Source organism: Trematomus bernacchii, unplaced genomic scaffold (assembly GCF_902827165.1).
Source record: "Trematomus bernacchii unplaced genomic scaffold, fTreBer1.1, whole genome shotgun sequence".
Taxonomy (NCBI): Eukaryota; Metazoa; Chordata; class Actinopteri; order Perciformes; family Nototheniidae; genus Trematomus; species Trematomus bernacchii.
In genome coordinates, this window is record NW_022987567.1 from 7,854,116 (window position 1) to 7,871,300 (window position 17,185).

Below are 17,185 nucleotides of genomic sequence, written 5' to 3' on the forward strand. Positions count from 1 at the left end.
GTCAGAGTTTGATAAGCCCTCCCTCTTCTTCCTGCTCTCAGACACAGCCAGCTCCACTCTGTACTTCCTGGTTCCTCCCCTTCAGATCCACACTGAGGAGGAGGGGTGTAACCAACATGTGGGTAAAGCACAAGAGCTGATAGGCCACATTCACAGCACACACACATGCTGTTCAGATCACAGCTCACATAGTTTCAGCTCTCAGGATGTGAAACTCAGACACTCGCTGCTACTGAGAGGTGAAATGGCGCAGAAAGGAGTTCAGCTGGACCGGGAATTCTTATCTTGTCCCATCTGTCTGGATCTACTGAAGGATCCGGTGACCACTACCTGTGGACACAGCTACTGCATGAAGTGTATTAAAGGCTTCTGGGACGGAGAGGATGAGAAGAAGATCCACAGCTGCCCTCAGTGTAGGCAGAGCTTCACACCGAGGCCTGTCCTGCTGAAAAACACCATGTTAGCAGCTTTAGTGGAGGAGCTGAAGAAGACTGGACTCCAAGCTGCTCCTGCTGATCTCTGCTATGCTGGAGCTGAAGATGTGGCCTGTGATGTCTGCACTGGGAGGAAACTGAGAGCCTGTAAGTCCTGCCTCATGTGTCTTATATCTTACTGTGAGAAACACCTCCAGCCTCATTATGACGTAGCTCAATTAAAAAAACACAAGCTGGTGGAGCCCTCCAAGAAGCTCCAGGAGAACATCTGCTCTCGTCACGACGAGGTGATGAAGCTGTTCTGCCGCACTGATCAGCAGTGTATCTGTTATATCTGCTCTGTGGAAGAACACAAAGGCCACGACACGGTGTCAGCTGCAGCAGAGAGGACTGAGAGGCAGAGAGAGCTGGAGGGGAGTCGACTAAACGTCCAGCAGAGAATCCAGGACAGAGAGAAGGAGGTGACGCTGCTTCAGCAGGAGGTGGAGGCCGTCAATGGCTCTGCTGATAAAGCAGTGGAGGACAGTGAGAAGATGTTCACTGAGCTCATCCGTCTCATGGAGAAAAGAAGCTCTGATGTGAAGCAGCAGGTCAGATCCCAGCAGAAGAGAGAAGTGAGTCGAGTCAAAGAGCTTCAGGAGAAGCTGGAGCAGGAGATCTCTGAGCTGAAGAGGAGAGACGCTGAGCTGAAGCTGCTGTCTCACACAGAGGATCACAACCAGTTTCTGCACAGCTACCCCTCACTGTCAGCCCTCAGTGAACCTACACACTCATCCAGCATCAACATCCGTCCTCTGAGCTACTTTGAGGACGTGACGGAGGCCCTGTCAGCAGTCAGAGACAAACTACAGGACGTCCTGAGAGAGGAATGGACAAACGTCTCATCGACTGAAGTGGAGGTTTTACTGTTAGCAGCAGAGCCCACCACCAGAGCTGGGTTCTTACAATATTCACAGGAAGTCACTCTGGATCCAAACACAGCAGAGACACGGCTGGTATTATCTGAGGGGAGCAGAAAAGCAACAGTCATGCAACAACAACAGTCTTATTCTAGTCACCCAGACAGATTCACTGGATGTTCTCAGGTCCTGAGTAGAGAGAGTCTGACTGGACGTTGTTACTGGGAGGTGGAGCGGAGAGGGGGAGGAGTTTTTGGGGCAGGAGTTTTTGTAGCAGTCGCATACAAGAATATCATCAGAGCAGGGAATGAATGTGTATTTGGACTCAATGACAAATCTTGGTCCTTATATTGCGTCCACAACAGTTATTCATTTCTTTACAACAATATCAGCACTCCCGTCTCAGGTCCTCCGTCCTCCAGAGTAGGAGTGTACCTGGATCACAGAGCAGGTGTTCTGTCCTTCTACAGCATCATCTCTGAAACCATGACTCTCCTCCACAGAGTGCAGACCACATTCACTCAGCCGCTACATGCTGGAGTTCGGGTTTGTGGTATTGGAGCCACAGCTGAGTTTTTTAAACTGAAATAGCCTGAAGTCATTTGAGGAACTCTTCTACTTCTTAAACTCACCGTGTGTCCATCATTGTTGCTGAGAGCTGATTGCTCATGTCTTCACTGCACAGAGATCAGCTGTCAATCAAACATTATGGGATGTGCTTTAACATCTTCTCACGAGTTGTTCTGTGTCGTGTTAAATGATCATATAATCATTTAAAACATATAGTCTTATACTCTGATTGCCTTTTACTCTGTTCAATTGTATTTGTAGTCTTGTATGTGTTTAACAGAGACGTGTGTTCATGATTTAAAAATGTGTTGAATATGGATATTGATGTATTTGTGTGTCGTTGTTTCTCTTGTAAAGTGAGTCTTTAGAGAGAAAGCACCAGAGCTTCTTTCATTGGAGATATTTGATTCTAAAGGTTTTTAATTTGTAACTAAGTCTAAATGTGTTGAATGCATAAATGAAAGTTTGAATAATGCAACAAAACAAATGAAAAGAAAAGTCATAAAAAAGAAAAGCCAACAGGTCGAGTGCCACATGTCTGTATATTTTGTAATGTTGGGGTTTTTCTTGTTAATAAAAGAACTAAAAGGACAAAAGTGAAAATCTCTGTCTTTTGCTTTTTTTAATTATAAATATATAAATTATTTTTCTGAAACAAGATATTTTCATGTTTTTATACATATTTTATTTATTTGTAGGATTAAGAAAAATCAGATGAAACCAGAGCTGAAAAAGGTGAACTTGTACAATCTGAAAAAGGCATCTCTTGCTAAGATCAATAATGGAGCCTGAGGCTGGTGAGCCGTTTCTCCAGCAGCAGCAGTTTGATGTCAGACCGGTCCGACCGGAACAGGAAGGAACTCCTGCGTCACGTTGGAAACCTTAAAGTCACACAGGGAACATTGAGCTTCTGTTCTTCTGTGGGTTTGTTTTGAGTCTAATGTAAGAGTATAAAGTGAGGTGTGTGTGTGTGTGTGTGTGTGTGTGTGTGTGTGTGTGTGTGTGTGTGTGTGTGTGTGTGTGTGTGTGTGTGTGTGTGTGTGTGTGTGTGTGTGTGTGTGTGTGTGTGTGAAACTCACCTTGTAGGCTACACTCAAAACACTACAACAGATCAGCTGGTCAAATAGTTTAATCCTACAGACGGTGTATGTAAAGGAACTTAATAGGTGGGTGCATTATTTGTAGAAAAGTGACTTTGTACCACTCACTCTAATTGGGGCAGATTTGTTTCTGCAGAAATATAAACACATTTCAAACACATTAAGAAGGCAAATCATTCCACAAATTGACTCTTGACAAGGCACACGTGTTAATTGAAAACCGGGGAGGACCTCATGAAGCTGACTGAGAGAAGCCAAGAGTGTGCAAAGCGTTCATCGAGGCAAAAGGGGGCTACTTTGAAGAATAGAAAATAAAAATCATATTCTGGATTTTTTTAACACTTTTTTGTTAACTAGATAATTCCATATGTGTTCTTTCATAGTTTTGATGTCTTCAGTATTAATTTACAAAGTAGAAAACAATAAACATTAAAGGTCCCATGTCATGCTTCTCTGGTTATTACCCGTCCCCTTGTGTGTTATGAAGGTTTTTCTTCATGTAAACCGTCTGCAGAGTCAAAAACCCTCAAAGTACATCCTGTAGCGAGTAAAACTCTAACACAGTCTATGCTGCCCCAGAACGCCTCGTTGGAGATTTCTCATGTTCCATTGTTTACTTCCTGGGTACTGTGACGTGGGGATACCCAGAGGCCACACCCTCTGCCAGCCTTTCACGAAACAAAGCTTCCCAAACCCTTCCCTTTCAGCGATTCATGCCGGATATGTACAGCGTAGGGCACTGAAGAACGATGCTGTTCCTACTTTGTTTGGACCAGCGGGAGATTCGGGTACACAACCTGTAAGTATTCATTGTTGTTTGTGTATTTATGATGTTTAAAACAAATAAGGTATCTACCACGACTGTTTAAATGGGTAAACGTTTTTCGGGCTGCTAAGTTGGGATGGCGGAGAAATGCTCTCCGCAGACCCATGCTCACAGCGTTATAAACCTTTTTCTTACTCAATATCAAGCCACACTTATTGTTTTTACTTCGGCTGTGAGTGTGTGTGTGCTCAGGATGAGTTTCGCTTGTTCTAGCTGTATTGATATGTATAAATTAGGGCTGTCAAGTTAACGCGTTAAAAAAAAATGAACGCCACTAATTATTTGAACGCGATTAACGCATGTGTATTTTTTGTCCTCGGCCGCCCGCCCCGTAGTTTCAGAGTGCATCAAGTTTAAAATACCATCTACAAGCTGATGCTGACAGCCCCGCTCTTGCCGCCCGCTTGTGGCAGACCACACTTCCACGCTCACCGTCACCGGCAGGCCCGGACTGGCCATCGGGAGGACCGGGAGGGTGTGTGTATGTGTGGGGCGAGCGAGGCACACCTTACGTGTTGTTGTTGTTGTTAGCATCTGGTGCTAGCTAGCTGCGCTAACGGATATAAGGTGCTGTTTCAATGAAAACAGAGGACATTTCGCCGAGCACTTGACTTTATGCAGGTAGCCAGACAGTGGGACATTGTACGAAAAGTCAGCACACTCAGCACGGATAGTGCGCGCAACATGATTGCAGCGTCCAGGCAGCTCCCGTTTGTGCATATATGCCTTGAGCTGCACATAGCTCCAACGATCCATCACAGTGTCTCCACATTCTCTCACTTTTCTACAAATAATGCATCCACCTATGAAGTTCCTTTACATACACCGTCTGTAGGATTAAACTATTTGACCAGCTGATTTGTTGTAGTGTTTGGAGTGTAGCCTACAAGGTGAGTTTCACACACACACACACACACACACACACACACACACACACACACACACACACACACACACACACACACACACACACACACACACACACACACACACACACATACACACACACACACACTTTGTATTGTATTATTGTAGGAGAGAGGTTCCAGGTTGAATTGAGACGAATATTTGTAATGTTCAGGTTGTTGTGTTTAATATTCATGAGAATATTTGTCATTGTTCAAATGATAATAAACAAACATATAAAGCATATTTGTCCACTCATATGTTGATAAGAGTATTAAAAACTTGAAAAATATCCCTCTAAGGTACATTTAGAACAGATAAAAAATGTGCGATTAATTTGCGATTAATCGCGATTAACTATGGACAATCATGCGATTAATCGCGATTAAATATTTTAATCGACTGACAGCCCTAGTATAAATCTATTTTAGAAGACCTCAACAATGGAATTATGATCAGTAGAAATGGCCATGACATGGGCCCTTTAATAAACTGCAGTAGTAGTACTATAAGGAAGTTATATTTTTGGCTAACAAATTTCAGGAAATGTGGGAAACAGCTGTCCCAATGAAAAGTTAGAGATATCTTGAAAATTATAGTTGTAATCGTGAATTAATAAATGATGGCGCTCCATATATGACAGATTTTTGTAGACAAAGGATACTGGCCTATGCTGAAATATCAAAGTCTCTGCAGAGCACGACACATGGCCAAAAAGACTGAGACCAAATGACCTTTGACCCTGACTGACAGTGTTACTTGAGAAAAGCACTAGCCGCGTTCACACCAAGTACTTTGCCGTACTTAGTGCCCTGGCACTCAGTGCCCCGGCACTTATTACCCCAGGGCACTTAGTACAGATCGCGTTCACACCGGAATAAGTTCCCTGAGGGAAGATTACGCAAATGAGCCGCTGACGTCACTTCGTCTTCTTCTGCTTTGGGTTTACTGGCAGGCCGCAAACAACTTCACGGTGTATACTGCCACCCGAAGTCCCCGGAGTTGGGGACTGGCTTCAGTAGAAGCTGCTGGGACTCCCAGCAGCTTCTACTGAAGCCTTCCGAGTAAATCGCCAGAACGCCGACACCTCCTCATCTCCACCGCTCCGATGCATTTTGTGTTGCCATAAGTTAGTCTCTCTGCGTTTGTGCGCTGGGCGAATGCTAATGCTAATAATGCTAATGCGAGGATAATAAAATGGCGGCTCTACAAAACATTTCAGAGTTGTACGGGGCGTGGTTTGCAATTCGCCCAGCCAATCAGAACTGGGGCACTTTTTTCCTCCAGGAAAGTACCATCTCTCAGCAGGCACTAAAAATGGGGGTAAAAGTTCCTTTAAAAAGGGGGAGTGTGTGTATAATGTATTATATCAACATGGCTGTCAAATTCACAATCTACATTTTTCATTTAGGGACTGAAAGAAACCTGCCGCCCCAACTCGGATGTTCAATCTGACCATTGATTGACAGTTTTAGAATTAACCTGCTCCATGTCTATAAGGCACTGTTTGATGAATGTTGACATGTTTCTAAATATTGATTGAATTATAACAGGTAACGCAGATGCAGAAGCAGTGGCCAAGGGGCTTCTGTGAGAGATGTAAGTCCAGAATGGGAATACCAAAGACGTTGACCTGTGATGATGAAACAATTTTGTAATGTGGATATTTTAACAGATATTAGAGTAAGTGGGGTTTGACATGTAGAACGAACATATTACAGTTAAGTTAAGTTAAGTTAAGCTAAAACATAGTAATGTAATGAGACAGAATTTAATTTAGACAACATCCTTCAGCCATAGACTTTATTTTTTAGGTCATTATGGGGATAGAAATTAACACAAGACTAGTTTCACAAGGGCAATTTAAATTCATAATAGAAAGACATTTGATGACAGTATGTTGGAATTCTGTATTCATTTTTTCAGCTTGATAATATCTAAGCACTGACAGGTAGAAGCAGTATTTCCAGGTGCAATCCATGCACTTTGACAGTATCATGATTTTAGTTGTTATTGAATCCATAACATTAGTGTGTTTCTTTACCAGAAAGTGTAGTTCATTATTATATTTAGATTTTAAATAGGATTTCAAGGATTTGATTTAAGAATAACACAGATGCTTGTCAGAAATTCAGATGTTGGAGTTTTATTTTGTTGGCATAGTCCAACTATTAAGATTCTGAAGCTGCACTGGCAAATAGGAGGTCTAAAATGAATTTAGAAAACATTAACATTAGAATTAATAAGCACACCATTTATAATTTACAGAGATTCATAAATTACACCAGAGACGCAGTAAAAAGAAAAATAGATGTAGATTAGATTCACACACAGCTTCGCTCACACAGCAAGGAAGCAACATTATGGTTTTCCACTATATCTGAAGAAACGGTAGAAAAAACTAATTACGTATGATGGTGCCAGAGTAGGGAGGGACTTCCACAGGCCGGCCGAATGCTGATAAAAATAAATAGTTCAACTTAGAAGTTGTCTGTCTTTTCTGGAATTCTGAACCCAACACGCTCCTTCCTGTGTCTGTTTAGCCACGGAGGCTGTCACTGCTCAGGAGGATTTCTGTTAACCTCAACTCATATCTCTCTGCATGAAAATGTAAGCTTTGCTCTAAATACTCTAAATGTTGAATATGGATATGGATGTATTTGTGTGTTGTTTCTCTTGTAAAGTGAGTCTTTAGAGAGAAAGCACCAGAGCTTCTTTCATTGGAGATATTTGATTCTAAAGGTTTTTAATTTGTAACTAAGTCTAAATGTGTTGAATGCATAAATGAAAGTTTGAATTATGCAACAAAACAAATTATAAGAAAAGTCATAAAAAAGAAAAGCTAACAGGTCGAGTGCCACATTTACACGTCTGTATATATTTTAATCTTGTTAATAAAAGAACTAAGAGGACAAAAGTGAAAATCTCCGTCTCATGCTTTCTCTAACCCTTGTGTTGTGTTCGAAAGCTGTTACCGTTCATGGTGTTCACGGGTACATTTTGACCCATGATTTATTTCAGTCCAAAACACACAGAATAAATGACTATCATCCAATATTGTTTTAACTACATGATAACTAACTTATTATGCATTCATAACCGTACAATCCTGTTGTAATTTAATGTTATGGCCCAAAACACATTACACCACATATTGCACACGTGCATGTGTGAGTTCAGGTTCAAGTGTTAGTGCACATATTCTTTGAGAAAGGTGGAGTTCCCGTGGGGGGATGGGGGCAGAGGGAGGGGAGACCAGGTGCATGTTGCGAAAGATTATTGTGACAGTGGATGAAGGGGGCGGGGGAGGGGCGTCTAAAGTCAAAGATGAATTTTGATTGGGCCAAATTTGACCCCGAGTGACCCACAACAATTCTGCTGGGTCTCCCCCAGACCCCAACACCAAATTATACACTTTTTTTTATAGAGACCTTCAGACTTGGCTAAAACTGTCCAAATCAGTTTTGTAGTGTTTATATATCTGTTGTGGAGGATATCATGAAGCCTCGTTCAGATAGAGCGTAGTTATTAAAAAATGAAACTTGAAACGGGTCACGGGAGACCCGAACACAACATATATAAATTATTTTTCTGAAACAAGTTATTTGCCAGAAGGGTTAAAGGTGGATTGTTAAATGCATAAGGACTTGTTAATGAATCATTGATCAGTTTCTCTTAAAGGAAATCACACAGACGTCAGCAGTCTGCTTCAGGACGTCCTTCTGAAATGTCACATGCATGCACCCTTGATGTGGACCATGTGCTTGATGCTAATTATTTGATTTAGGGGATGGGGCTCAATCCTGATCAGAACTTAATTATTACTTTTAAATGATTAGTTAAGATAAGGTTTGAACATAAAGAGTGAGAGTCTGCTTACGTGTTTTTGTTTCTTTGAGTATAATGCAGATTAAAGTCTGACCAATGCTAGTGTTTAGTTGGACTCAAGATTCATAGCAAGCTGAACTTTTTACAGTGTAAGAAAGAAGTCAAAGAATACATTTATTGAATCTTTGTCACTGCAGATCTTTGCGATGATGGATGCCAAGGCCAGTCAGGACTGCATCAAGGAGAGAGATGAAGGTAAAGTTGATCCATCATTGTGTTCAGGGGGTCAGTGAGAGCACCATAACAGGTTTCCAGCATTAAGGGAAACATAGGATAACTAGTGTATGAGCATCACTTTGAGTTCAGCTCTACTTCTTCTTGTGGGAGCTGCTGCATGCTGTGTTAGCATGAAAACATGTGTGTCTCCTGTTTGCCCACTGCAGCAGCTGAATCACCCCAATGTGATCAAATACCTGGACTCTTTCATTGAAGACAACGAGCTCAACATCGTTCTGGAGCTGGAGGATGCTGGAGATCTGTCCCAGATGATAAAGGTCAGATCACAGACTCACCTCAGATCAAACAAGAACAGTGACCCTAACTCAACTCATTTTACATGCAGCATCAAATGTACTGGTTTGAAAGGTTGAGTCTTTTATGCTGATTCAATTTCATGATTCTACTCAAAATATGTGAGATGAGAGCAATACTTTGTTTTGGCCTGGTTCCCATATGCTACACATAGCATCTTCAAGTCTATATATCAATATTCCAATTACTTGTATATAGACTAGTCTTGCACTATTTAACAGAGATGGTCAAACTAAAGTAGAGACATGGCAGAAATCCTACAATGAAGCGGGACATTGAAGTGTTCTCCTGAGAGAGGGTTATCAAGAAAAGAAAGCGAGCGGCCCCATTGAGGGAGTTTACGGAGCAGAGTAAAAGACACAGAAAGACAGAAGCACAATAACAAGTGTATTTAGGTGTTTTGTTTGTAAATAACCGACGGTGTCAAGAGGAAGTAAAGTCCCCTGGTTTGTCCCCTATACTCTAACGCCAGGCAGGCATTTGGTGTGATCACCGTAGCCATATGAGGCCGGAGGGCTTTCCTTTGCTTCCAGCTGTCAGATTGTAAACAAAGTCACGTGACTGGGGGCAGATGACAGCGCTGACAAGGTGTGTTTCCTGCAGCGAGACGCTACAATACTAATTGTGGGCTTATCATGTTGATTCGGCCACAATAGAAAACAAAAAAAACTCTCGCTCTCTCCGGAGGAGCAGGTCAAACAAAAATGGCAAACGGGCTGTTGCCTGGGCAACATTAGCCCGTACCTGTGCACGTCCCTGAATTTAATGTTATGGCCCAAAACACATTACACCACATATTGCACACGTGCATGTGTGAGTTCAGGTTCAAGTGTTAGTGCACATATTCTTTGAGAAAGGTGGAGTTCCCGTGGGGGGAGGGGGGCAGAGGTAGGGGAGACCAGGAAAGATTACTGTTACAGTGGATGAAGGGGGTGGGGGAGGGGTGTCTAAAGTCAAAGATGAATCTTGATTGGGCCAAATTTGACCCCGAGAGACCCAAAACAATTCTGCTGGGTCTCCCCAGACCCCAACACCAAATTAAACATTTTTTTTTTAGAGACCTTCAGACTTGACTAAAATTGTCAAAATCAGTTTTGTAGTGTTTATATATCTGTTGTGGAGGATATCATGAAGCCTCGTTCAGATACAAAAAACTAGAGCGTAGTTATTAAAAAATTAAACTTGAAACGGTTCATGGGAGACCCGAACACAACATATAAACATATATATAAATTATTTGTCTGAAACAAGATATTTTCATGTTTTTATATATATTTTATTTATTTGTAGGATTAAGAAAAATCAGATGAATTCAGATGTTACGTTATTTGTAGCTAATAGCTCTTTTAGTAAACCCTGCTCATGTCTCGTCAGGTTGGTGTAGATTTCTCTTCATCTGCATGTGTTTGGGCACATTGCTGTTCATATGTTTCATCGTTTTTGAAGCTGCAGCACGTTACTCCTATAGGGCCTTTCTCATTTCTCTCATTTCCCCTCCTCGACTCCTCGACTCCTCGCTCCTCCGGTAGTGACCCGGAAATGGATTTCAGCCATGTTGAAGGACATCTCATTTCTCTAAATGCACTTGGAGGACCGAGGATGTGATGCTGTGAAAGTCATTTTGAGGTAATAACGTAAAAGAATATGTTAAACAATGTCTATATTTACTGAACAGTGCCTCATCACACACAATACCTGAACTCTGTGCGGATATAATAAATATATTGCAGACCCAGATTGTTTATACCTTAATTTTTTGTATCTATTGTACTTTTTATTGCAACATGACATTGAGCTGAGTGGTATCATTGTCAAGTGCTGCCTCTTTTGTATTTGTGGTAATATGTCTGGGTAGATTTGGCGGAAGAAGCACACTTCACTTCAGAGCCCTCAAGAGCCAGATGTAAATGTTTATTAGCCTCAAAAATGTTATTGTTTAATTTCCTACGACCAAAAGTGTTTGTAATGAATGCAGGGCTGGAACCCACAACATAACTGGCTATAAGACATCAACACTACCTCTCGGCCATAGCCTCTTGACAGTCCTAATGTCAGAAATTATAAGAGTCATATCCGTAATTGAGCTATCTGTTATGATGTCTGAATGAAGTTTCTGCATTGTAAAACGTGTGAGGAGAGAAGGGGAAAACTGTCAATTACTATCACAAGTTTCAACAAATGTACGTGTCTGCTTTGCTTTAATATTTTCCTCTGACAACTCCCAAGTGTTACATTTTTTACACTGTATTCCCGCTTCTTTAGTTCCCAGTTGAGATGTTTACCAGGTTTTGTCCTTAAAAAGCAACATATTGACAGATTATGATCCTTGAACGTTGAAGCCCAACTGTTAAGATTTGAATGATATCAGTACAGGTGGCTTTAGCTCAAGGGGTAACTGGATGTCTATCAACCTGAAGGTCAGTGGTTCAATTCCCTCTCGTATCTTATGGAACTAACGAGGCTGTGGTTATTGTGCTTTAAAAAACTGAAATTATAAACAGAAGTAAGGTAAAGTTAGAAAGAAATCGATGCTTAGCCTTAAGTCCTGGCTCCAGATGTGCTGGTAGACTTAGGTTCTTCTGGAACAAAACAAAATAGTTTGCTCCCGGAGTACTACTTCCGGTCCGGATGTCTGATGTCTGTTTTGTTTTTTTATTAGTTTTGTATCTGGTTTCATAATTTCATAATGCCCTGAGATGTAATTCATTTAATAATCACTAATTTATCAATACTGATTTTTTCTTTTGAGTGATAAATCAGAATTCCTACTTAAATCTCAGATCTATGAAAACAAATCCTGAAGGTTTTCAGTGAAAGTCAGAAATCTGATAATTTTTTTTAACTTTATTTCAGATTTTCTATTTTTTTTAAAGAAAATCTCAGAAATCTGACTTTTCCTTAAAATATATTTTATTTATTTTCATGAAAACCTTCAGGATTTGTTTTCATAGATCTGAGATTTAAGTAAGAATTCTGATTTATTACTCAAAAGAAAAAATCAGTATTGGGACTGATCAAATCTTTGTTCAGCCAGCGATACCTGTCACGGGGCTTGGTGTGTTTATTTGGTTGGGGCTCGATGTCCACATAATCACTGACTGGGCGGCCATTGGGTTCAGATAAGAGATAAGATAGAACTTTATTGATCTCAATTTGGGACATTGTTGTGTTGCAGCAGCATAAAAGACATGGCATACAATACAAATGAAAAAAGACTAGAAATAAACCAGAAAGTAGAAAATATACATGTTGAATTTACAAATGAACAATAACAAAAGCCAAATATAAAGCAAGTTATTATATATACATAAGTATGTGAGGGATGGATTGTTGTTGGTTTTCTTTGTCCACAGGCATCTTCATCTGCCTCTTCTTCACTCATAGCAGTGTCCTCTGATTCCATCTCAAATCACTTCCTCCTTTTTGGATCACATCCTGCACACTGAATCCAGGACCTCTCTTTGCTGCTGGCATTCTGAAATGGAAAAAGTCATTAATAAATATGTATCAATAATACATATGCTTATTATATTGTAATAGATTACCTGAAGGAATAGATAGGCAGGTTGAACAAGTGTTCATTCTGTCTGGCTTAGCCTATTATCACACTAAAAGGAATGCCTACACCCACACATGCAGGTAAACCAGTTCAACAAGTCACACAATGCTGTCTGGATAATGCTAACAGGCTAATTATCATACTAAAAGGGATACATCCAAATGTCCCAAAACATTTCAGAAAGAACTGTTTCTGCCAGAACCAGGGAAGAGTTAAATGTATTTTTGTAACTAATTAACTGATAAGATACAAGTAGAGTTTATAATATAGCTACAGATATAATTTCACATACTGCTATCAGAAATAATGTATTAATTTATTCTATTCTGGTGTTAATTCAACATCTTAACAGAGGACACATTTAGAACTTAGTTAAAGTGAATTATCAAAGACATTATATTTTTCTATTAGTGTTTTATTTCCATATAAGAAGGTAGCCAGGGCCGGTCATTAAAGGAGGCGATCCAGGAAGCCTTCGCTCTCTCAGACCTGCTGCTGACTCCAGAGCCTCTTTGTGGTCTCTGAGAGATTTGGTCATTATTCTGTCTTCTTGTTTTTAGTATTGTTAAATGTGTGTGTGGTGGGAAGTGGAGGATTTGGGTAAGTTTGGGGTACCCTCTACCTCTCCTCACGTAGGTAAACTCTGATAGACACACTAGGTTAGTAGATTGTTGCACCCTGTAGTTGTTTTGTCTCCTTGTTAGTAGAACAGATCGTGAGGGCTTTTTGTTTGAGTTTTGTTATATTCATTTATTTAATTTGGCACAATCTTCTTTGTCTCCTCACTTAAAGAACATTTGTTGGCATTTTCTTTGGTGTAAATAAATAAACTTGTGTTCACTTTCACCCTGACTGTTGTGTGTTACTGTCTCCATTTCCCCTACACTTTATTAGGGATGGAAAAGACACATGAATGCATAAAGAATGAAATAATCCAGTAATGCAATATATATGATTCTAAAAGGAGACATTACGCACAGTAAGTACTTTTACTTTTGGAACTTTAACACATTTTTTTGATGCCAATACGTCTCAGTTTATGCTGCTATATACTTCTACTGCACTACATTTTAGAAGACAGTATTGTACTTTTTACTTCACTTCATTAATTTCACAGCTTTTACTAGTTAGATATAGATTAGAAGATCATTCAAAATATAAATCAATGATTAAATACACTTTGACAGATATTTATAGGATAAGATATCCAGCAGCAGGACATCAAGTTATTCAAATGATCTCTACATTTACTAACTGTGATAAAACACATCAATAATCATTATAGTAACCCAGTAACTCAATATATATATACGATTCTGAAAAGGGCCATAATGCATAAGGAGTACTTTTACTTTTGGTCCTTTAAGTATATTTTGATACCAATGCTTTTGTACTTTTACTTGTAACAGAGTATTTTTACCCCGTAGTATTTCTACTTTTGCTTTAGTAGAATATCTGAGTACTTCTTACACCACTGCCACCATGAGTGTGGAGCTGTGTGCTACAAAAGCCTGAAGTTAAAACAAATATTTTACAGCTGAAGACTGTTTTCAAATGTAGAGCAGGTTGTGAGCGAGGCTCCGTTTGTAAATGAGGAAACAGGTCAGAGTGTCTGCTCCTCCTCCTGGAATGAGTCAGAGTTTGATAAGCCCTCCCTCTCCTTCCTGCTCTCAGACACAGCCAGCTCCACTCTGTACTTCCTGGCTCCTCCCCTTCAGATCCACACTGAGGAGGATGGGTGTAACCAACATGTGGGTAAAGAACAAGAGCTGATAGGCCACATTCACAGCACACACACATGCTGTTCAGATCACAGCTCACATAGTTTCAGCTCTCAGGAAGTGAAACTCAGACACTCGCTGCTACTGAGAGGTGAAATGGCGCAGAAAGGAGTTCAGCTGGACCAGGAATTCTTATCTTGTCCCATCTGTCTGGATCTACTGAAAGATCCGGTGGCGACTTCCTGTGGACACAGCTACTGCATGAAGTGTATTAAAGGCTTCTGGGACGGAGAGGATGAGAAGAAGATCCACAGCTGCCCTCAGTGTAGGCAGAGCTTCACACCGAGGCCTGTCCTGCTGAAAAACACCATGTTAGCAGCTTTAGTGGAGGAGCTGAAGAAGACTGGACTCCAAGCTGCTCCTGCTGATCTCTGCTATGCTGGAGCTGAAGATGTGGCCTGTGATGTCTGCACTGGGAGGAAACTGAGAGCCTGTAAGTCCTGTCTCGTGTGTCTTATATCTTACTGTGAGAAACACCTCCAGCCTCATTATGACGTAGCTCAATTCAAAACCTTTGAGAAACACAAGCTGGTGGAGCCCTCCAAGAAGCTCCAGGAGAACATCTGCTCTCGTCACGACGAGGTGATGAAGCTGTTCTGCCGCACTGATCAGCAGTGTATCTGTTATATCTGCTCTGTGGACGAACACAAAGGCCACGACACAGTGTTAGCTGCAGCAGAGAGGACTGAGAGGCAGAGAGAGCTGGAGGGGAGTCGACTAAACATCCAGCAGAGAATCCAGGACAGAGAGAAGGAGGTGAAGCTGCTTCAGCAGGAGGTGGAGGCCGTCAATGGCTCTGCTGATAAAGCAGTGGAGGACAGTGAGAAGATGTTCACTGAGCTGATCCGTCTCATGGAGACAAGAAGCTCTGATGTGAAGCAGCAGGTCAGATCCCAGCAGAAGAGAGAAGTGAGTCGAGTCAAAGAGCTTCAGGAGAAGCTGGAGCAGGAGATCTCTGAGCTGAAGAGGAGAGACGCTGAGCTGAAGCTGCTGTCTCACACAGAGGATCACAACCAGTTTCTGCTCAGCTACCCCTCACTGTCAGCCCTCAGTGAACCTACACACTCATCCAGCATCAACATCCGTCCTCTGAGCTACTTTGAGGATGTGACGGCGGCCCTGTCAGCAGTCAGAGACAAACTACAGGACGTCCTGAGAGAGGAATGGACAAACGTCTCACCGACTGAAGTGGATGTTTTACTGCCAGCAGCAGAGCCCACCACCAGAGCTGGGTTCTTACAATATTCACAGGAAGTCACTCTGGATCCAAACACAGCAAACACAGAGCTGTTATTATCTGAGGGGAGCAGAAAAGCAACAAACATGGGACAACAACAGTCTTATTCTAGTCACCCAGACAGATTCACTGGTTATCCTCAGGTCCTGAGTAGAGAGGGTCTGACTGGACGTTGTTACTGGGAGGTGGAGCGGAGAGGGGGAGGAATTTTTGAGGCAGGAGTTAATGTAGCAGTCGCATACAAGAATATCATCAGAGCAGGGAATGAATGTCGATTTGGATTCAATGACAAATCTTGGTCCTTAGATTGTAACCCAAACAGTTATTCATTTCGTTACAACAGTATCAGCACTCCCGTCTCAGGTCCTCTGTCCTCCAGAGTAGGAGTGTACCTGGATCACAGAGCAGGTGTTCTGTCCTTCTACAGCATCATCTCTAAAACCATGACTCTCCTCCACAGAGTGCAGACCACATTCACTCAGCCGCTACACGCTGGAGTTCGGCTTTGTGATGTTTTTAATTTTGGAGCCACAGCTGAGTTTTGTAAACTGAAATAGCCTGAAGTCATTTGAGGAACTCTTCTGCTTCTTAAACTCACCGTGTGTCCATCATTGTTGCTGAGAGCTGATTGCTCATGTCTTCACTGCACAGAGATCAGCTGTCAATCAAACATGATGGGATGTGCTTTAACATCTTCTCACGTGTTGTTCTGTGTCGTGTTAAATGATCATATAATCATTTAAAACATATAGTCTTATACTCTGATTGCCTTTTACTCTGTTCAATTGTATTTGTAGTCTTGTATGTGTTTAACAGAGACGTGTGTTCATGATTTAAAAATGTGTTGAATATGGATATGGATGTATTTGTGTGTTGTTTCTCTTGTAAAGTGAGTCTTTAGAGAGAAAGCACCAGAGCTTCTTTCATTGGAGATATTTGATTCTAAAGGTTTTTAATTTGTAACTAAGTCTCAATGTGTTGAATGCATAAATGAAAGTTTGAATAATGCAACAAAACTAATTAAAAGAAAAGTCATAAAAAAGAAAAGCCAACAGGTCGAGTGCCACATGTCTGTATATTTTATAATGTTTGGGTTTTTCTTGTTAATAAAAGAACTAAAGGGACAAAAGTGAAAATCTCTGTCTTTTGCTTTTTTAAATTATAAATATATATTTAAATTATTTTTCTGAAACAAGTTATTTGCCAGAAGGGTTAAAGGTGGATTGTTAAATGAATAAGGACTTGTTAATGAATCATTTATCAGTTTCTCTTAAAGGAAATCACACAGACGTCAGCAGTCTGCTTCAGGACGTCCTTCTGAAATGTCACATGCATGCACCCTTGATGTGGACCATGTGCTTGATGCTAATTATTTGATTTAGGGGATGGGGCTCAATCCTGATCAGAACTTAATTATTACTTTTAAATGATTAGTTAAGATAAGGTTTGAACAT

General features: G+C 41.0%; 2 protein-coding genes across 2 annotated transcripts; both read left to right on the plus strand.

Annotated features, from left to right (window-relative positions):
• Nucleotides 1–244: 244 nt before the first annotated feature.
• Nucleotides 245–2,421, plus strand: LOC117478793 (tripartite motif-containing protein 16-like). Its single transcript, XM_034125698.1, has one exon. It carries the CDS (start codon nucleotides 245–247, stop codon nucleotides 1,922–1,924), a length of 1,680 nt encoding a protein of 559 aa, XP_033981589.1. The 3' UTR covers nucleotides 1,925–2,421.
• Nucleotides 2,422–14,560: 12,139 nt separating this feature from the next.
• On the plus strand, nucleotides 14,561–16,542 carry LOC117478791 (tripartite motif-containing protein 16-like). The gene has a single exon (XM_034125696.1). It carries the CDS (start codon nucleotides 14,591–14,593, stop codon nucleotides 16,286–16,288), a length of 1,698 nt encoding a protein of 565 aa, XP_033981587.1. The 5' UTR covers nucleotides 14,561–14,590; the 3' UTR covers nucleotides 16,289–16,542.
• Nucleotides 16,543–17,185: the final 643 nt, after the last annotated feature.